Source organism: Oncorhynchus mykiss, chromosome 27 (genome assembly GCF_013265735.2).
Source record: "Oncorhynchus mykiss isolate Arlee chromosome 27, USDA_OmykA_1.1, whole genome shotgun sequence".
NCBI classification, from domain to species: Eukaryota; Metazoa; Chordata; class Actinopteri; order Salmoniformes; family Salmonidae; genus Oncorhynchus; species Oncorhynchus mykiss.
In genome coordinates, this window is record NC_048591.1 from 18667013 (window position 1) to 18689751 (window position 22739).

The 22739-nt window shown below is 41.8% G+C and overlaps 1 protein-coding gene across 7 annotated transcripts in view; it reads right to left on the reverse strand.

Annotated features, from left to right (window-relative positions):
• LOC110507115 (breast carcinoma-amplified sequence 3) overlaps positions 1-22739 on the reverse strand; it is a 353145-nt gene that overhangs the window by 288246 nt on the left and 42160 nt on the right. For 6 of the 7 annotated variants that reach the window (XM_036965506.1, XM_036965504.1, XM_036965505.1 and 3 more), the window contains exons 12-13: positions 17451-17624; positions 4052-4145 (exon numbers count right to left, since the gene is read on the reverse strand). In XM_036965506.1, coding sequence (XP_036821401.1) covers positions 4052-4145; positions 17451-17624 — 268 coding nt within the window. The remainder of the gene's footprint in view (positions 1-4051; positions 4146-17450; positions 17625-22739) is intronic. The other variant, XM_036965503.1, reaches the window with a different exon arrangement.

Here is a 22739-nt window from a genome sequence, read left to right on the forward strand (position 1 = left end):
AATTCGGCTCCACACACACAAACACGCAGGCACGCACACACATATAGGGTAAAGGTCGACTGAGTGAACTCTAGGTCGTCAAGGTAAACCAAGGGCGCCCCCTACAGATTGGACCGGTCATGCAGGCCAGGGAAAGAAGACTTGAAGAGGGGGAGGAGTTGTTCTGTAATTGCCAAACAACAGCTCTGCTAAACCTCCAAGTAACAGTCCTTCTAGATTAAATGTGGCATTTACCTGCTTGGAGAGCACGCTATGTACCTGAAGGTGATTACTGTGTGTGCCGTGTCAGAGTGATCGTGCGTTTGTGTGAGCGTATCTGTGACTCGAGTGCATGTGAAGACGTAAAACATCATCTGTACAAGGGTGTGTGTTGGGGATTTATTGTCACACACATTGTCAATGGGTCCATGGGTTAGTCTATGTGTTTGTAAGCAAATGATTGAGGATGTGTATGTGTACAAAGGTATACATTTAGTTAATGTATAAAGGTATACATTTAGTTCATGTATAAAGGCGGTGAATGTTTGTTACAAAAAAAATGTGTGTGTTATAAATGTGACTATTTTTTCTGGGAGGTGCATTCTAGTCTGGTCAGAAGCATGTGAAGGATTCCTACCAAAGACTGGAGGTCACAGTAGGCACCATCACTCAGCAGCTACTTTATTAGCTGCTCCTTCACACACACACTGCACTGTGTGGTGCCTTTATTTCCGAGGGGGAACAATCCATAAAAAGGGGAAGACGCCAGTGCAAAATCATTTGGTGTAGAGTGAGGCCAGGAAGCATCCACAGCACTCTGGGTAAAACTGAACCACACACACACTCTCTCCTTAAAGGGATACTACGGGATTTTGGCAATGAAGCCAAAGACACATGAACTCATGGATAGCACTTGTAAGTCTCTGCATCTAGTATTAAAGAAGTTAGAGGTAGTTTTGTGAGCCAATGCCAACTAGCATTAGCACAATGAATGGAAGTCTATGGTATCTGCTAGCATACAAGCAGTTAAAAGAATTCCAGTTAGCAATTGCGTTAAGTCCTTTTAGCAACTTCCTTCAAACTGCATGAAGAGACGTAAAAATGGTATCCACGAGTTCATCTGACTCTGGGGAAGAACTGACTTGGGCTTAAGTTTCCACTTTATTTAACTAGGCAAATCAGTTAAGAACTAATTATTATTCTCAATGATGGCCTAGGAACAGGAGAACTGCCTTGTTCAGGGGAAGAAAGACAGATTTATATATATATTTTAGCTTGTCAGCTCGGGGATTCGATCTTGCAACCTTTCGGTTACTAGTCCAACACTATAACCACTAGACTACCTGCCACCAAACATAGCCATAACATCTCTTCATTTTCAACTCTCCTCAATCAGCTTTTGTCTTATTGAATTAAACTTCGACAATGGCCTTTTTGCCTCTGTAGATTGATGTTAACTTTCTTTGCCGTTTCCAAAAGCATTATCTGGCAATTGGTGCATGTATAGTTAAACCCTAAAGTTTAGCCTTATGCACTAATACCAGATAGGTCATTATTACTTTCATTACTTTAGGCTGTCTCCTCCCCTTCATCTACACAGATTGAAGTGGATTTAACAAGTGATATCAATAAGGGATCTTAGCTTTCACCTGTATTCACTTAGTATTTGGCATTCAAGCCAGTTCAATCTTCATTTCATCAGACCAGAGAATCTTGTTTCTCATGGTCTGAGAGTCTTTAGGTGCCTTTTGGCAAACTCCAAGCGGGCTGTCATGTGCCTTTTTCTGAGGAGTGGCTTCCGTCTGGTCACTCAACCATAAAGGCCTGATTGGTGGAGTCCTGCAGAGATGGTTGTCCTTCTGGAAGTTTATCCCATCTCCACAGAGGAACTCTGGAGCTCTGTCAGAGTGAACATCGGGTTATTGGTCACCTCCCTGACTAAAGCCCTTCTCCCCTGATTGCTCAGTTTAGCCAGGCGGCCAGCTCTAGTAAGAGTCTGGGTGGTTCCAAACTTCTTCCATTGTGTTCTTGGGGACCTTCAATGCTTTAGAAATGTTTTGGTACCCTTCCCCAGATCTGTGCCTTGACACAATCCTGTCTCTGAGCTCTACGGACAATTCCTTTGACCTCATGACTATGTTTTTGCACTGACATGCACTGTCAACCTTATATAGACAGGTGTGTGCCTTTCCAAATCATGTCCAATTAATTTAAAATTTACCACAGGTGGACTCCCAAGTTGTAGAAACATCTCAAGGATGATCAATGGAAACAGGATGCACCGGAGGTCAAGCATGCACCGGAGCATGCACCGGAGCATGCACCGGAGGTCAAGTCTCATAGCAAAAGGGTCTGAATAGTTATATATAATAGTTATATAAATAAGGTATGTTTTTAATACATTTGCAAACACTTAAAAAAAACAGTTTTTGCTTTGACATTATGGGGTATTGTGTGTGTAGATTGCTGAAGATTTAAAAAAAATATTTAATCCATTTTAGAATAAGGTTGTAACGTAGGAAAATGTGGAGAAGGTCAAGGGGTCTAAATACTTTCCGAAGGCACTGTATGTCATGGAAAGAGCAGGTGTTCCTAATGTTTTGTACACTCAATGTATATTTCCACACTATGAGGTTGGAATAATACCCTTTTATAGTGTAAGAGCTGTTTGAAAAGACTGCTTTAAATTTCAGCCCGTTTTGGTGGGATGGAGTTTGTCTGTATGGTGACATCACAATGTGGTAAATTAGTTAATAGACCAATAAGACCGAGTTCCATACCTCTCTGCCAATAACAGCTAATTTTCAGTCTCCCAGACATTCCTAGCAAAATTCTTGCTTTAGAAATTGCCCTTTGCTAACATTTTAATTGAAAACAATCACAGTAAGGTTTTAATTGTTACCCAAAAATGATTTGTATTGAGAAAAATCGACTGTATTGGACCTTTCAGGCTGCATTGTGTTTTCAACGTCTGAAAGCCCTTGTGACACGGGCGAGTGTGATAGATTAATTGACACGGGTGAGTGTGATAGATTAATTGACACGGGTGAGTGTGATAGATTAATTGACACGGGTGAGTGTGATAGATTAATTGACACGGGTGAGTGTGATAGATTAATTGACACGGGTGAGTGTGATAGATTAATTGACACGGGTGAGTGTGATAGATTAATTGACACGGGTGAGTGTGATAGATTAATTGACACGTGTGAGTGTGATAGATTAATTGACACGGGTGAGTGTGATAGATTAATTGACACGGGTGAGTGTGATAGATTAATTGACACGGGTGAGTGTGATAGATTAATTGACACGGGTGAGTGTGTTAGATTAATTTTTGGGCCATGATCCCAGTGACTACTGACACACCAAACTCACTAACGCCTCTTAACTAACCTCTTTTCCGTTGTGAGGAGAGCAACGTAACTCAACACCTCACACACCTAAGGCTGTCCACCGGGTGTCGGACCGACATCAAGGCCTGACTGAGTGAGTGTGATCACAGAAACACAAAGGGAGTGCCCCGGTGTGTGACTTCACATATCAATGCATGGTTGTCACTCTCCCACAGTGGGATGAAGTGCCATTGTCACTGCAGGGCCTGCTTGATCAAGCCACTTCTATTGTGTGTTGACTGCAGGTGAGTGCATGCACCCTCAGGCACAGGCCCCACTGACTACCGTTCTAACACAGACGCATACATCCCCACTTCATAGGCCCTTCCTGCCACACCCTGGAGCCCCACAGAAGAGGTTAAGACTGGGACACACCCTGGAGCCCCACAGAAGAGGTTAAGACTGAGACACACCCTGGAGCCCCACAGAAGAGGTTAAGACTGGGACACAACCTGGAGTCCCACAGTCCCACAGAAGAGATTAAGACCTGGACAGTGAGGTTGTGTCCCCTTCATCTGGGTTCACACTCAACAACAAAGAACTCCTCATCCCTCAACTCACTGTGTGTGTGTGTGTGTGTGTGTGTGTGTGTGTGTGTGTGTGTGTGTGTGTGTGTGTGTGTGTGTGTGTGTGTGTGTGTGTGTGTGTGTGTGTGTTGCGGTGAGCCATCTCCTTACCACTGGGGTTGAATTCCATGCAGGATATGGGTTTGTCATGGGCTGGGAAGTGGGCCACCACTCCCTCTCCATCTGAGTCCTCACTCACCAGGACCTGTAACACACACACACACAAAATAATTTACACAGAGCGGGACCAAATTCCAACACACAGACTTCTTTTGCATCTTGCTGTAAAATAGTGGAAAATGAATATGTTACCATCCCATTGGTAAAGACCATTGCCCCCTTGTGGATGTAATTAGCAATAATGCCAATAAACACCAGAGAGAAGCTTGGAATGGCAAGTCATTCAGCAGCAAGAAAGAGAACACTCTATCACTCTTTCTATACTGTCACCGCAGCACTATGCCCGTCATCTGTCTCCATGTGCTGCATGAAAACTAAGACGGCTGACAAGAGGCTGATCTCAGACCAGTAGCTAAGCTCGAAGTCCTCCGACTGTGTAAAAAAAAATCACAGTGCTGCTGAGTAGGAGTCTGTTCTCAGGCCAGGGACTTTGTGTGTGTAAACGTTTCTGGTCTTGAACAGATTATAACTAAGCTCAGACATAAGGCCAGAGAAAGAGAGAGATGGGAGGAGAGAGAAAGAGCAAGCAAAAGGGAGCGAGAAAGAGCAGGTCGGTCTCAAAGTGATAAATCTGGTCTAGTGTTGCATTAAGGAGCTGGGAGCAGTGCTGCATTCATATTAATATGAGCCAGTCCAAACACAAAAACAACCACTGAGCTCAACTGAACCCTTTATTTCAGACTGGAGAGAAGGAGAGAGGAAAGGAGGGAAAGCGAAGAACAAGGAAAAGGGGTGACATAAGCCAGACCCCTTTTATTACATCAGAGGCACAATGTTGTTCTGTGAGGGAATCCTGCTGAAGCCCTTTGAAAAGGAGAATTAGTGTCGGGGGCTACCTCTGGAGAGTAAACCTATTATACAGGAGGAATGTGTGTGTGTGTGTAAAGAGGGGTCACTACTTCCAATGAAAGAGTCAACAAACTAATAGTTTGAGTTGAGAGATGTGGCAAGAAAGCAATGCAAAACCTGTATAACACACAGCTATACGCTGAAGTCACACAGAAATCCCCCTTCTTTCCCTCCCTCCTCTCTCTCGCCCCCTCCTCTCTCCCTCTTTCTCCTAACTGTGTTTATGTGCAGTGTAGGGTTACTGTAAAATTGCTGGTGACACAGTGCAGACCTGCACATGAGGAACTTAGCCCCAGTCTGGAGGAGCCCTCAGGAGACTGGGATGCGCACGCACATGCACACACACAGTGTTGTGTGGTCATAGTTTAGGAATTCAATGATTCTTCCACTGCACTACAATAAAAGGCATGGTATGGATTTATAGTAACCTTATGCCCCTTATACATAGCGGCTATAACCAACAATAGGGTGAGCATTACACAGATCCCCTTTCACTAAGGGAGCTAGGAAGAGAGGAATGTGCCAAAAATAGAGGACGGAGTACAAGCATCTTTTGAGGTTACTGGTGATGATTAGCAGTGCATTCATTAAGTCTCCCCACGGCTTAAAAAAGCTGGCGCTGTGGCGAAGGCCGAGCTGGGAAAATATGAGTGAGCAAGCAAAAATAAATCCCACCTTAGGCCCTGAGGTACTGTCAGGTACGTGTGTGGGGTGTGTTGGTGGGCTCCTGTGTTCGCTCTAGCAGAGGATAAAAAAAGGTTTAACCTGGGAGGTTTCTCACCACACCACAAAACCCAAAAGGTGTGTTTACGGAGGTCAGAAAGGACAAGAAAAGGTGGGAAGAGAGGATAGAGAATGTGTTCTGATTGAACCTGTGTGTGTAAACGGGCCTTGTATGGGAGAAGTGTAAACATGTAAGGCTGTAGCTCAGTAAATGTGACACTCTATTAAAGATACTGTACAAGGAAATGGACACCTGGGAACGTTTTCTGGTTACCCACAACCCATCAGTAAAAAACACTTCGAACTCTGATGAGAGAATGTCTAGAGACAAAGTTCAGTTTGGTGCAAACAAAGAACAGCTGTGCTGGTGGGAGATGATAATACCTAAATGGATCGTAAAGGAATTCACACTACAAACTATCACCCTCATGCTCTTAAGGAAATCACAAATGTCATGGATATATTGGAAGCAGTGAATATATGGAGGGTTAAATATCCTGACCTAGTGATAAACATGGCGGAGGCTCAATCAAGCTAGTCGTCTTTACTACTTTCCTGTGTCATTCTCGTTGGCACCAAAAGTTTAAAAAGTGTTGATAGGGGACAGAACGCGGTCGGACCATCAGATAATTGGCATATACATTACGCTTAATGAACTTCCACGTGGGCGAGGATATTGGAAATTGAATCAAACCCTAACGGATGATAAAAACAAGGAACTAGGACAGAGGAATTTAACTGAATTTTTCCGACAACATAGGTACAGCAGATCCCCTTACTGTATAGAACACAAATGTTTAGGTCAAAAGAGTCCATATTAACAAAGGAAATACACCTTCTAACAGCACAGATAGATACCAATAAAACTATACCAAAGGCTCAGAATAAATTACAGGAAAAACAAAAATCCTCGCCCATGTTTTTCACAGTACGACTGGAGTTTATAAATGCCTACATTTTGGAGGATCTCTTATGAAATGGGTTATGTATAGTCATGTATAGTAAGCACAGGTGTAAAACAGGTGTAAAATAGTAACCAATGGCTACTTCTCAGAAAGTTTTAAACTGTCAAGAGGAGGAAAACATGTATAATATTACATATTGGATCACTAAAAATACAACATTTACATTACCATGTAGTTTACCAATAAAATGGTCTGATGGTGATGTGGACATACTCGGTATATATATCCTGAAAGAAATACATGATCTCACTGCAATAAATGTAAATAGAAATTTAGCAAATATAGAGTAGATCTTGCTCCCATGGAAAGGAAAATACCTGTCTATTTTTGGAAAAATGACCCTGATTAACTCTTCAGTCTCATCCCAGTTGACCTATTTGCTTATGGTTGTGCCTACACCTAACGAACCGTTATTTAAATGATAATAAACGTCAAGCCAGACAAAATTAAACAGGCCTATTTATATCATTAATATGAATTCAGACGGCAGAAATCATTAAATATTAAAGCATTAGACCCCTCACTATAGGCTTCAACAACATGTAACAAAAGTTACTTAAATCCAAACTAGTTCTCTAACAAATGAAAAAGAATGTCGCACCCCATTTTCAAGAATGGAAATTATAATCAACTAATTGCAGCATTACTGCAAAAATGGAAGAGCAAAGTGGAAATGGGAAAAAGTAGGGAACTTGTCTGTCGGCCCTGCATTAAAGACCCTAATTGGTTAAAGAAAATTGTGATAAATAAAAAGGTTTACCAGTTTCAGTTATTGGGCCAAAAAAATGACAGCTATATAGATACATATAGATTGTGAAATAGTTGGGAAGATGGCGCCGGATTTCAAAACTTTGAATATTTAAATTGAATTATTATACGAAATTCTTGCAAACCAATACAATGTTATAAATATGGAGGGTTAAAAACCTATGTAGATTTTGCTGCAAAGAGAAAGAATAATTCAAGAATTTGTTTTGGTACTGTCCATATGTAGCTTGTTTGTGGTCACAGGTCCAGGAATGGCTGAAGAATTGCAACATTTACCTGGAGCTAACGGTGGAATTGGCTAAATAAATGATCAATAAATGATGAGTCTTGACGGCTAGCAGTACTGGGTGATTTTAAAAGTCATAGTCAATAATATAATAATAGTTTTAGCAAAAAATATTTTTTTATATTACAATCTGTAGAAATGAGAATAGAACTAGAACTTCTGAACTTCTGTGAAACATAACAGCACAATTAAAATACATGGCAAATAGAAATCCCAATATGGATGGTGTTAAGAGATAGATGGGAGGGGAGCAGAAGGTTGGGAATAATAACAACTAATAACAGGATAACTAATGTAAAACATACTGTGTCTGTAAAACATATATACAGTTGAAGTTGGGAGTTTACATACACCTTAGCCAAAAATATTTAAACTCAGTTTTTCACAATTCCTGACATTTAATCCTAGTAAAAACTCCCTGTTTTAGGTCAGTTAGGATCACCACTTTATTCTAAGAATGTGAAATGTCAGAATAATAGTAGAGAGAATTATTTTTTTCAGCTTTTATTTCTTTCATCACATTCCCAGTGGGTCAGAAGTTTACATACACTCAATTAGTATTTGGCAGCATTGCCTTTAAATTATTTAACTTGGGTCAAACGTGTTGGGTAGCCTTCCACAAGCTTCCCACAATAAGTTGGGTGAATTTTGCCCATTCCTCCTGACAGAGCTGGTGTAACTGAGTCAGGTTTGTAGGCCTCCTTGCTCACACACACTTTTTCAGTTCTGCCCACAAATTTTCTATGGGATTGATGTCAGGGCTTTGTGATGGCCGCCACTCCAATACCTTGACCCTGTTGTCCTTAAGCCATTTTGCCACAACTTTGGAAGTATGCCTGGTGTCATTGTCCATTTTGAAGACCCATTTGCGACCAAGCTTCAACTTCCTGACTGATGTCTTGAGATGTTGCTTCAATATATCCACATCATTTTCCTACCTCAGGATGCCATCCATTTTGTGAAGTGCACCAGTCCCTCCTGCAGCAAAGCACCCCCACAACATGATGCTGCCACCCCCGTGCTTCACGGTTGGGATGGTGTTTTTTGGCTTGCAAGCCTCCCCCTTTTTCCTCCAAACATAACAATGGTAATTATGGCGAAACAGTTCTATTTATGTTTCATCAGACCAGAGGACATTTCCCCAAAAAGTACGATCTTTGTCCCCATGTGCAGTTGCAAACCGTAGTCTGGCTTTTTTTATGGCGGTTTTGGAGTGGCTTCTTCCTTGCTGAGCGGCCTTTCAGGTTAGGTGATATAGGACTCGTTTTACTGTGGATTTTGATACTTTTGTACCGGTTTCCTCCAGCATCTTTACAAGGTCCTTTGCTGTTGTTCTGGGATTGATTTGTACTTATTGCACCAAAGTACGTTCATCTGGGGGGACAAAATGGCACCATAGAGAGAACACTGTTTCAGCGAGCTCTCGTGGCATTCGTAAATTTATATTTTTACATTAATCTCCTAGCTTGAAAAAGTGGTAGAATTGGCTAAATAAATTATCCTACAATGAGCCTTGAGAGCTATTTCTCAAAAATCTCCGACAACATGCCCAACAGAACTACTAAGAACTCTACCAAAACCACCATCCCTGTAGATGTGCAGGAGGAGCTAGCTAACGTTAGCGAAGCTAACACCGTTGCGGATCCAGGCACAATGGACCTGGTGATTCAAAAGATGACGGATAACATTACTAAGTGATCGATGTTAAGACAAGAACGGTCTTGGAAGCAATAGCAGGCCATTCAGCTGAACTACAGAGGGTTGTCAAATGTGTTGATGAGGCTGAAGGAAGAATTGCCACAGTGGAAACTTCAACTACATCTATGGACACTAAGATAAAAGCACTTGAGAAACAGGTGTGCGAAATGGCGGAGAACATTGACAACTTGGATAATCGAGGACGCAGATGTAATATTCGTGTTGTGGGACTCCCGGATAATTCTGAAGGGACACGTTCAGTAAAAAATTTGAGGAATGGATCCCTGGCTAACTACAAATGGACACTAGGCTGGTCGTGTGAAGCTGGACAGAGCCCATCGCTCTCAAGCACCGATACCCGGTCCCAACCAGCGCCCACAGCCAGTGGCTATAAAGTTCCACAAGTTCATCGACAAGCAGCGCGTCATGGATGCGGCTAGAAACATCGGCTCTGATGGTAGTCAACATAAAAGGTCCAAAGGTCTCATTCTTCAATGATTATTCCACAGCGGTTGTATGAAGACGCAAAGCGTTTGATGAGGCGAAGGCTCGACTCAAGAGAATGAAGATGGACTAAGCACTGCTGTACCCGGTCACATTGAAGATTATGGTCAACGGATTGCCTAAGAAAACTCTACACACCTGAAGAGGCTGCAACTACGCAGCATTGGATAACTTTTTTTTATTCTAATGTGATCCTGAAACAGTGGTGAGTTCTCACGTGCTCCGGTTGTGTAATATTTGTATCTTTATTATTTTTCTTGCTAAAGTAACTGCCGCTATAGCTCAGGCTGAGATATGTGTGAATCTATATTGGTGCCCAGGCTTGGTTTTAGGTGGAAGAGCCTCAATCTTCTTCTATTCTATTGATTTTCATTTCCATAGAAATAAAGGATAAGGCTATTGAGTGAAAATGCGGACTTAAGAGTCTACATTGGAAAGTTGAAATCCCCTGCACGTTAGCTAGTGGGAAAACCCCCTTTTGGATCTTTACATGTTTAATTTTTGGGTTTAGTATAGTTCGAGTTCAGGGTTCATATCGTTTGTTTATGCTCGGTGAGATAGAGAGTTCAACACATGGAAAAAGGTACCACCCCACTTTTACAGTAGGATTCAGTCTGGATATTGAATGGTCAAAGTGCAATGGCAGGTAACAGACTGCGTGTATGTACATGGAACATTAGAGGGAGTCATAACCCCGTTAAAAGAAAGAAGGTACTGTCTTTTTTTTAAAAATGTAATATTGATATTGCCCTGTTGCAAGAAACTCATTTGGATGATAAGGAGCATCAAATTACAACAAGGGGGGTTTGGTCAAGTATTTGTCTCATCATTTACATCCAGAAGTAGAGGTGTAGCAATTCTCGTGAAAAATAACTTACCACTTAAGGTCTTGAATTGTGTGAAAGATCAATTTGGTCGCTTTGTTATAATTAAATGGTACTTTACTAGGGCAGAACATTTCCATAATTAATATTTACTTCCCCCCCTGCCCACCCCCCTGATTTCCTCACTAAGGTATTTCTAGACTTTTCAGAATTAAACTCAGACACTGCAGTGGTTGCAGTGGTTGGAGGATTTTTTAATTGTTTGTTGAACCCCCTTATTGATAAGTTTCCCAGCGGTTTCCCAGCGGTTTCCCAGCGGTATAGCTTCACTCTCTCCTCAAGCTATATGAACATGGCAATAAGCTATATGAACATGGCAATAAGCTGGAAAAGTACTTGGCGTACCTAGCTAAAAAGAGAGCTGACTCACAATCAATTGCTACTATTACTGATTCTGATGGCAATCATTTATATGAAAATAAATTGATAAATTACTAATTTAAGACATTTTATGCAAATCTTTATGCCTCAGAACTGCCAAATGATGCACCCAAATTAATGGAGAACTTATTTTCTAAGATTCAGCTTCCTACTATCTCCGAAGAACAGAGGTCTCTCCTTAATGCCCCTATTACCGAGGAAGAGATAATGTTGGCGATTAAGAATCTGCAAAAAATGGTAAGGACCCAGGACCAGACGGGTTTTGTAGTGAGTTCTATAAAGAGTTCCATGGCCTGATCCTTGAACCATTGCGTGATATGTTTAACCACTTATTTTCAAATGACCAGCTCCCTCAAACGCTGAGAGAAGCCAACATATCACTTATTCTCAAAAAGGGAAAATGTCCAGAGTCTTGATCCTCGTACAGACCAATTTCCCTTCTGAATGTGGATAGAAAATTGCTTTCTAAAATTCTAGCTACAAGATTAGAGCACTCACTGCCACTAATTGTGAAAGGAGACCAAACTGGCTTCATTAAGGGCCGTAAGTCATGCAATGTCAGGCAGCTTCTTAATGTAATTCCAGCCTACCAACAAAGTGCTATGGATGGTCTTGTGCTCTCCCTAGATGCTGAGAAAGCATTTGATCATGTGGAGTGGTCTTACCTATTCTTTGCTCTAAATAAATTTGGTCTAGCGGACAACTTTATAAAATGGGTGAAGTTTTATATGATGATCCTCGGGCTGCTGTCCTTACTAATGGGCTAAGGTCAAATAGCTTCTCTATATACAGAGGTACCAGACAGGGCTGTCCTTTGTCCCCTCTCCTATTTGCACTCGTTATGGAACAACTGGCCGAGGCCATCAGGGTAACGCCTGCTATACAGGGGCTGCTCATTGGTGATGTTCACCATAAAATAAGCTTGTCTGCTGATGATGTCCTGATATTCATCTCTAGTCCCGAGACTTCAATTACATCTCTTATTAATATTATTGAATTATTCAGGGAATTCTCAGGCTATAAGACTAACTTAACTAAATCAGAGGCTATGCAACTTAGTAACCTTCACTCTGTACCTAATACTTCTCCCCCCTTCCCTTTTAAATGGTCTCCCTCAGGTTTTACGTATCTGGGTATATTTGTAACTCCTAAATTCCAACAAAATGTACAAAGCCAATTTTGTTCCCTTGTTTGATACAATAAGACAGGATCTGGAGCGCTGGAACTCTCTCCCGATTTCTTGGTTGGGTAGAATATCCCTCTTGAAAATGAACATTTTACCTAGACTACTTTACCCAATCCAAATGATCCCAGTATTACTCTCCAATAAAGGTAATAAAGGATGTACATGGATGGCTAAGTTCCTTTATATGGAGTAAATGCAAGCCAAGACTTAAGATGGCAATATTGCAGCTGCCAAGTTCTATGGGCGACTTGGATCTGCCCAATATCAGGTTCTATCAGTGGTGTGCCCACCTATGTTATATTTATGACTGGATCACAAACAATGACTCCTCTATTTGGTTAGACATTGAGACTTCTCTTTCAAAATACCCCTTACAGGATCTTTTATTTTTCAGAAGTTTCAAGTCTGTAAAAGATCACTGCAATAATCCCATTACACTTAACACACAAAGTATGGAGGTCAGTTCAACGCTTCCTGGGAAGGTCCAAACTAACCTCTGCTCTTACCCCAATTCTTAACAACCCAGATTTTGGTCCAGGATTGCTGGATGCTGGCTTTAACTTTTGGCTTAATAAGGGCATACACAGACTAAACGACTTATTTGCTGATAAGATTTTATTGTCATTTGAGCAGATGGTCGAGAAATATCGACTCCCAAAGCAGGACTTTTTCCGCTTCCTACAAGTAAGACATTATATTCTGAAGAGCACCACCTTAAATTGGTAACCCTGATATGTCTGTCATTGAAACAATGCTTTTTTTCCCCACAAAGGAAAATGTCTGTAAGTCTGTTTTATGATGCTTTAAGGTCCTTTTCTGCTGTCAACACACAGAGGGTGAAACAAGTGTGGGAGAAAGAATGATCTGTTACTATTGACGAAGAGATGTGGGAGGACATTTGGAGATATGCAAAAACCATATCTATATGTAATCGTACTAGAGCAATCCAATTAAGAATAATACACAGATTGCATATATCCCCAAATCGCAGACATGCTTTTAGCCACTCTTCCTCTTCTCCTCAGTGTCTTAAATTAAAAACTGATACAGGCACCCTAACACATTGTTTATGGTCATGTACCAAGATACTGGTCTGGTGTTCTGAAATAAATTGAAAGGATCCTAGGGTTTGATCTAGAATTGGACCCAGTTTCTTTACTTTAGGTCTCCCTAGTAGGCATGTTACTTCTGTGGGTAAAAGGAGGCTTTACAACATCCTTACCTTTGCAGCGAGGAAAAACATCCTTTTACAGTGGATTAGTGATAAGGTTCCTTCTATTAAAGATTGGCATAAGATACTATTTGAATGGGTGCCACTGGAATATCTGACATGTACATTGCATTCTAAAACAGACCAGTTCTACAAAGTATGGGAACCTTATCTAAATTACCTAGAACCCGAGGTATCAGCTATTATGCTGCAAGGATTCTCTTAGAATGGTGGTGATCTCTGTATTTCAGAATTACACTGTACGTTCCATGTGTGGAACCTAACTTCTTGGTTTAAAGTGAGCTTTTTTGTTTAATTTCTGTTTGTAAGTTTGTTTAAAATGTATGCATTGAGAGACGCAATGATGGGGATGGGGTGAGAGAAGCGCCAAGCGGGGAGAGGAAAATGGTGTACGTATGTATGGGTGTGTATGTATGTGTGCGTTTGTGTGTATGTATGTATATGTGTATGTATGCGTATGTATGTGTAGGTATATGTATAAATACGCAGGTATGTGTAAGTGAGTGCTGTTTTTTTGTTTCTTTGTCTCTGTTGTTGTATCTCTTAATATGGGTGAAAATTCTGAAATTCAAATAAAAATACTGTTACAAAAAGTATGTTCATCTCTCATAGACAGAACGCATCGCCATCCTGAGCGGTATGACGGCTGCATGGTCCCATGGTGTTTACACTTGCGTACTATTACTTGTACAGATGAACGTGGTACCTTCAGGCTTTTGGAAATTGCTCCCGAGGATGAACCAGACTTGCGTGAGGTCAACATTTTTTATTTATTTTGAGTTTTCCATGATGTCAAGCAAAGAGGCACTGAGTTTGAAGGTAAGCCTTGAAATACATCCACAGGTATACCTTCAATTGACTCAAATGATGTCAATTAGCCTATCAGACGCTTCTAAAGCCATAACATCATTTTCTGGAATTTTCCAAGCTGTTTAAAGGCACAGTCAACTTAGTGCATGTAAACTTCTGACCCACTGGATTTGTGATACAGTGAATTGCACAAAGAAGATGTCCTAACCGACTTGCCAAAACTACAGTTTGTTAACAAGAAATTTGTGGAGTGGTTGCAAAACGAGTTTTAATGACTCCAAACTAAGTGTAGGTAAACTTCCTACTTCAACTGTAGGTCCAGAACTTTTGTGAAATAAATAAATGGGAGAGGTTGAGGTTAGAGGAAGGAGTAAAAACAAACATAATATAACTATTGTAAAATAGACTGTGCCCATAAAATATATATATAGTATGTATAAGCCAAAGTGATGTTGTTCACTAGTTCACTCCAATTAGGGAAGGGTAGTGGGGTTAGAAAGTAATAAAAGGAAAATATATGTATATACGTATGTATGTATGTATGTGTGTATGTATGTATGTACGTATGTATGTATGTACGTATGTACGTATGTATGTGTGTATGTATGTATGTACGTATGTACGTATGTATGTATGTATGTACGTATGTGTGTATGTATGTATGTATGTACGTATGTGTGTATGTACGTATGTATGTATGTGTGTGTATGTATGTATGTGTGTATGTATGTATGTACAGTAGCAAGAAAAAGTATGTGAACCCTTTGGAATTACCTGCATTTCTGCATAAATTGGTAATCAAATTTGATCTGATCTTCATCTAAGTCACAACAGACAAACAGTGTGCTTAAACTAATAACACACAAATTGTATTTTTCTTGTGTGTATTGAATACATCATTTAAACATGCAGTGTAGGTTGGGAAAAGTATGTTAACCCCTAGGCTAATGACATCTCCAAAAGCTAATTGGAGTCAGGAGTCAGCTAAGCTGGAGTCCAATCAATGAGATGAGATTGAGGATGTTGGTTATAGCTGCCTTGCCCTATAAAAAAAACTCACACAAATTGAGTTTGCTATTCACAAGAAGCATTGCCTGATGTGAACCATGCCTCAAACAAAATAGATCTCAGAAGAACAGACTAAGAATTGTTGACTTGCATAAAGCTGGAAAGGGTTACAAAAGTATCTAAAAGCCTTGATGTTAATCAGTCCACAGTAAGACAAACTGTCTATAAATGGAGAAAGTTCAGCACTGTTGCTACTCTCCCTAAGAGTGGCAATCCTGCAAAGATGACTGCAAGAGCACAGCGCAGAATGCTCAATGAGGTAAAGAAGAATCCTAGAGTTTCAGCTAAAGACTTACAGAAATCTCTGGAACATGCTAACATCTCCGTTGACAAGCCTACAATACGTAAAACACTAAACAAGAATGCTGTTCATGGGAGGACACCACGGAAGAAGCCACTGCTGTTCAAAAAATAATAATTCTGCACGTGTGAAGTTTGCTAAAGTGCACCTAGATGTTCCACAGCAATACTGGCAAAATATTATGCGGACAGATGACATTACAGTTGAGTTGTTTGGAAGGAACACACAACACTAGGTGTGGAGAAAAAAGGCAACGCACACCAACATCGAAACCAAATCCCAACTGTAAAGTATGGTGGAGGGAGCATCATGGTTTGGGGCTGCTTTGCTGCCTCATGGCAAGCTGTCCAGGCCCTCATCGATGGAAAAATTCATTTTGAAGTTTATCAAGACATTTTGCAGGAGAATGTTAGGCTATCTGTCCGTCAATTGAAGCTCAACAAAAGTTAGGTGATGCAACAGGACAATGACCCAAAACACAGAATTAAATCAACAACAGAATGGCTTCAGTCAGAATCCTGACCTCAACCCGATTGAGATGCTGTGGCCTGACCTCAAGAGAACAGTTCACACCAGACATCCCAAGAATATTTCTGAACTGAAACAGTTTTGTAAAGAGGAATGGTCCAAATCCCTCCTGACCGTTGTGCAGGTCTGATCCGCAACTACAGAAAATGTTTGCGGCAAGAAAAAGTATGAGAACCCTTTGGAAATACCTGGATTTCTGCATAAATTGGTCATACAATTGGATCTGATCTTCATCTAGGTCACAACAATAGACAAACAGTCTGCTTAAACTAATAACACACAATTATATATTTTTTATTGAACACACCGTGTAAACAGTAACAGTGCAGGGTGGGAAAGTATGTGAACCCTTGTATTTAACTGGTTGACCCTCCTTTGGCAACAATAACCTCAACCAAACGTTTTCTTTTGTTGCGGATCAGACCTGCACAACGGTCAGCAGGAATTTTTGACCATTCCTCTTTACAAAATTGTTTCAGTTCAGCAATATTCTTGGGATGCCTGGTGTGAACTGCTCTCGGTCATGCCACAGCATCTCAATCAGGTTGAGGTCAGGACTCAAAGAAAAACCCTTGAATGAGTAAGTGCTGCGATATTAAAGCTGATCTACCCCCTAAACAAATACATGTATGTAACTGAAAGAAAAATGACTTATGTGGTTCTTTATTTTGTGTTAAATCATTCCATTTCTATGGCCTGGTCTTCACTTGGGACCTGTGCCAAAAGCAGGAAGAGACACATTCCTATGATGTATCTAGCAGCCAGTGGCAGTCTCCTGAGATACAGTAGGTTGGGACGGTTTATAAAAAGGTAGTGATGACACATTATTATCAGGTAAAAATTATTGTTCAAACAACCCCAAAAGGATTACTACATACACAAAAACCAACCAAGATGCATGTTTCGCTTTGTACACTTTTTCAACATTACTTCAGAGCCATGGTCCATAACACAGACGGTAAGACACAGTAATACATATACCTCCCCAACATCTTTTTAACTCCACATTGTGTGAAAACTATTTTTTTGCAGTATTCCTTCTTCTTCCATTTCTGGTTGCAGAACATGTATATTTTCTTACCATTACATCAGAAGGGGATTTAACATGGTTGGAGAGCCAGGGTCTATAACTTAGTGATCACACATACCTGTCCCTCTCCGACGTTGTGTGTGTCAATGACGGTGATTACTCCGGGGGCATGGGGGCTTCGGCGGGTGGTGCTGTGGGGGGTAGCACCCTCCTCGTCGGGGGCGCCAGTGGGTAGAGTACCAGCTAGCTGGGTCACCACCTTCCCCACCATGGTGAGACCAGTCTTTAGGGTCTAACCAGAACGACAGGGGGAAGGGGGAGGGAGAGCAGCGCATATAGAGGGGGGAGAAGAGGAGAGATGAGAAGGGAGAGAGGGGGGAGGTGGAGAATAGCAGGAAACAAACATCAGATTGGGCTCATTGTCAAAAACCTAGACACTTCCAAAAAAGACACCAGTATGTCTGTTTGACTAAGGGGATCTGGGAGAGAAGTGTTGATCAATATAGAACGACTGTGTCTACGCATGCCTATAAGCGTGTGTGCGCGTGTGTCTGTGAGAGAGAGACTGGCTATTTACTCAATGCTATCAGCTGCTGCTGATGATGTGGAGTGCTGAAACAGCAGGAGCCGAGTGTCTGCCACCAGTCTCTCCTCCCCAGACTCCCCCCTCTCAGCCCTACACAGATCAATGGCTCCTGTTTGGATTAGCACTAAAACGTCACACTGCAGTGATTAGAAAACACATTAGTGTTGATCAATTAGGAGCCAAACGCACTGTTTCATTATTGATGGGGCCCTGAGCAATTTACACACACCAGTCTGTTAGAGGGTTAGGTGGAGTCGCCAAGTGAGGGAGTGTGTGAGTGTGTGATGCATAGACCCAACAAACGAGAGGCGCCACGCGGTATTGACAGTGCTGCCTGGCCTGAATACCTGATTAGGTTCTCCGGGGCCCCTTTGCGCTGACACACACACAGTATAAGGACTCCATTAGCTCAGGAAAGTGTAGCGGTGAGATAGTGCTGCTTAAGTGGAGTCTATCCATTTCCTTGAGAGGTGTTTGAGTCAGACACCCTGGCTAGGCTCGGAGAGGACATGGAGGAGCCATCACACTGATGCAGAGCATCACACACACAGGTTTGCTTTATGTTTACATTCCAGTGATTAGTATGAGGAACAATACAGCTGGAATTATGAACTGTTATAAAATATTATTTCATACAAAATTCTAGGAAACACTCCCCAAAAACTCCCCCTTAGCGCTCTCTCCACGCCCCCTCTCGCCTTCAAAGTCTCTGGACAGCAGCACTCAGTCGGAGTGTGGCGTTGTAGACCGGAGTGGGGGGGGGGGATGTTGAGATGATAATATATAGTTCTAAACGGCGGCTGCAGACCGGGACCTCGTTTCCCCCTCCCTCCGCTAGCCAGGCTAACACTCTTTTTGATGTACAGTGCTTTACAAAAGTATTCACCACCCCTTGGTGTTTTTCCTATTTTGTTGCATTACAACCTGTATTTTAAAAAGGCTTTTTATTTGGATTTCATGTAATGGACATACACAAAAAAATTACTTGTTTACATTTTTTTTTACAATGAAAACATTTTTTTTTTTAAAGAAAAGTGTGGCATGCATATGTACTCACCCCCTTTGCTATGAAGCCCCTAAATAGGATCTGGTGCAACCAATTACCTTCAGAAGTCACATAATTCGTTAAATAAATAAAGTCCACCTGTATGCAATCTAAGTGTCACATGATCTCAGTATATATACACCTGTTCTGAAAGGCCCCAGAGTCTGCAACACCACTAAGGGGCACCACCAAGCAAGCGGCACCATGAAGACCAAGGAGCTCTCCAAACAGGTCAGGGACAAAGTTGTGGAGAAGTACAGATCAGGGTTGGGTTATATAAGAAAATTTGAAACTTTAAAACACCCCACGGAGCACCATTAAATCAATTATTAAAAAATAGAAAGAATATGGCATCACAACAAACCTGCCAAGAGATGGCCGCCCACCAAAACTCATAGACCAGGCAAGGAGGGCATTAATCAGAGGCAACAAAGAGACCAAAGATAACCCTGAAGGAGCTGCAAAGCTCCACAGGGGAGATTGGAGTAGCTCTCTGTAGGACCACTTTAAGCCGAACACACCACAGAGCTGGGCACCACAGAGCTGAGTGGCCAGAAAGAAATAAGCAAACATTTTCGCCGAAAGGAATTTGGGATGCCGAAAGGCATTGTTTTACACTGCTGCTACTCTCTGTTAATCATATATGCATAATCACTTTAACTATACATTCATGTACATATGTACAGTCGTGGCCAAAAGTTTAGAATGACACAAATATTAATTTCCAAAGTTTGCTGCTTCATTGTCTCTAGATATTTTTTTCAGATGTTACTAAGGAATAATAAAGTATAATTACAAGCAAGTGTCAAAGGCTTTAATTGACAATTACATGAAGTTGATGCAGAGTCAATATTTGCAGTGTTGAACCTTCTTTTTGAAGACCTCTGCAATCCGCCCTGGCATGCTGTCAATTAAATTCTGGGCCACATCCTGTCTGATGGCAGCCCATTCTTGCATAATCAATGCTTGGAGTTTGTCAAAATTTGTAAAGTTTTGTTTGTCCACCCGCCTCTTGTGGATTGACCGCAAGTTCTCAATGGGATTAAGGTCTGGGGAGTTTCCTGGCCATGGACCCAAAATATTGATGTTTTGTTCCCCGAGCCACTTAGTTATCACTTTTGCCTAATGGCAAGGTGCTCCATCATGCTGGAAAAGGCATTGTTCGTCACCAAACTGTTCCTGGATGGTTGGGAGAAGTTGCTCTTGGAGGATGTGTTGGTACCATTCGTTATTCATGGCTGTGTTCTTATGAAAATTTGTAAGTGAGCCTACTTCCTTGGCTGAGAAGCAACCCCACACATGAATGATCTTAGGATGCTTTACTGTTGGCATGACACAGGACTGATGGTAGCGCTCACTTTGTCTTCTCCGGTCAAGCTTTTTTCCGGATGCCTCAAACAATCGGAAAGGGGATTCAGAGAAAATGACTTTACCCCAGTCCTCAGCAGTTCAATCCCTGTGCCTTTTGCAGAATACCAGTCTGTCCCTGATGTTTTTCCTAGAGAGAAGTGGCTTCTTTGCTGCCCTTCTTGACACCAGGCCATCCTCCAAAAGTCTTCGCCTCACTGTGCGTGCAGATGCACTCACACCTGCCTGCTGCCATTCCTGAGCAAGCTCTGTACTGGTGGTGCCCCGATCCCGCAGCTGAATCAACTTTAGGAGACGGTCCTGGCGCTTGCTGAACTTTCTTGGGCACCCTGAAGCCTTCTTCCCAACAATTGAACCGCTCTCCTTGAAGTTCTTGATGATCCGATAAAAAGTTGATTTAGGTGCAATCTTACTGGCAGCAATATCCTTGCCTGTGAAGCAGTTTTTGTACCAAGCAATGATGACGGCACGTGTTTCCTTGCAGGTAACCATGGTTGACAGAGGAAGAACAATGATTCCAAGCACCACGATCCTTTTGAAGCTTCCAGTCTGTTATTCGAACTCAATCAGCATGACAGAGTGATCTCCAGCCTTGTCCTCGTCAACACTCACACCTGTGTTAACGAGAGAATCACTGACATGATGTCAGCTGGTCCTTTTGTGGCAGGGCTGAAATGCAGTGGAAATGTTTTTGGGGGATTCAGTTCATTTGCATGGCAAAGAGGGACTTTGCAATTAATTGCTATTAATCTGATATCTCTTTTCATAACATTCGGGAGTATATTCAAATTGCCCTCATACAAACTGAGACAGCAGACTTTGTGAAAATTAATATTTGTGTCATTCTCAAAACTTTTGGCCACGACTGTACATACTACCTCAATTGGCCCGACCAACCAGTGCTCCCGCACATTGGCTAACCGGGCTATCTGCATTGTGTCCTGCCACCCACCACCTGCCAACCCCTCTTTTACGCTACTGCTACTCTCTGTTCATCATTTATGCATAGTCACTTTAACCATATCTACATGTACATACTACCTCAATCAGCCTGACTAACCAGTGTCTGTATGTAGCCTAGCTACTGTATATAGCCTCGCTACTGTTCATCATTCTTTTTACTGTTGTTTTCTTTATTGTTCACCTAATACCTTTTTTGCACTATTGGTTAGAGCCTGTAAGCATTTCACTGTTGTATTCGGCGCACGTGACAAATAAACTGATTTGATTTGAGACTCCGCAAACATATGGAAGAAGGTACTCTGGTCAGATGAGATTAAAATTGAGCTTTTTGGCCATCAAGGAAAATGCTATGTCTGGCGCAAACCCAACACCTATCATCACCTCGAGAACATCATCCCTACAGTGAAGCATGGTGGTGGCAGCATCATGCTGTGGGGATGTTTTTCATCGGCAGGGACTGGGAAACTGGTCAGAATTGAAGGAATGATGGAAGGCGCTAAATACAGTGAAATTCTTGGGGGAAACCTGTTTCAGTCATCCAGAGATTTGAGACAGGAACGAAGGTTCACCTTCCAGCAGGACATGGACAACCCTAAGCATACTGCTAAAGCAACACTCGAGTGGTTTAAGGGGAAACATTTAAATGTCTTTGAATGGCCTAGTCAAAGCCCAGACCTCAATCCACCTGAGAATCTGTGGTATGACTTAAAGATTTCTGTACACCAGCAGGAACCCATCCAACTTGAAGGAGCTGGAACAGTTTTGCCTTGAAGAATGGGCAAAGATCCCAGTGGCTAGATGTGTCAAGCTTATAGAAACATACCAAGAGACTTGCAGCTGTAATTGCTGCAAAAGGTGGCTCTACAAAGTATTGACTTTTGGGGGGGTGAATTGTTATGCCCGCTCAAGTTGTCTGTTTTTTTTGGTCCTGTTTCTTGTTTGTTTCACAATAAAAAAATATTTTGCATCTTCAAAGTGGAAGGCATGTTGTGTAAATCAAATGATACAAACCCCCCAAAAATACATTTGAATTCCAGGTTGTAAGGCAACAAAATAGGAAAAATGCCAAGGGAGTGAACACTTTCACAAGCCACTGTATGTCGCCATTAGTGGCTAATGGGACTGCTATCACGCTAGCCGTTAGCGCTCATTAAGGAGGGAGGGAGGGAGAGACCATGGGAATAACTCTAACCCGAGGGGGCTTCATAAATCAGATAGGGTTTCCCTTTGCAGGCTTGGAAAAGACAGGAGACTGGAAGTATATGAGGAAATTGCTGTGCTAGGCTAGTAGCGTGGGATAGCTTAGCCGCTACATCAACAGAGTGGAGGGGTATAAATTCCGTTTGGTATCAAAGGGAGTAGCAGTTAGCGTAGCCTGGCGGTGCTCTCCAGCTGAGAGGAGTATTGCAGGGGATGTGTCCCATATTGCAGTAGAGTACAGGATG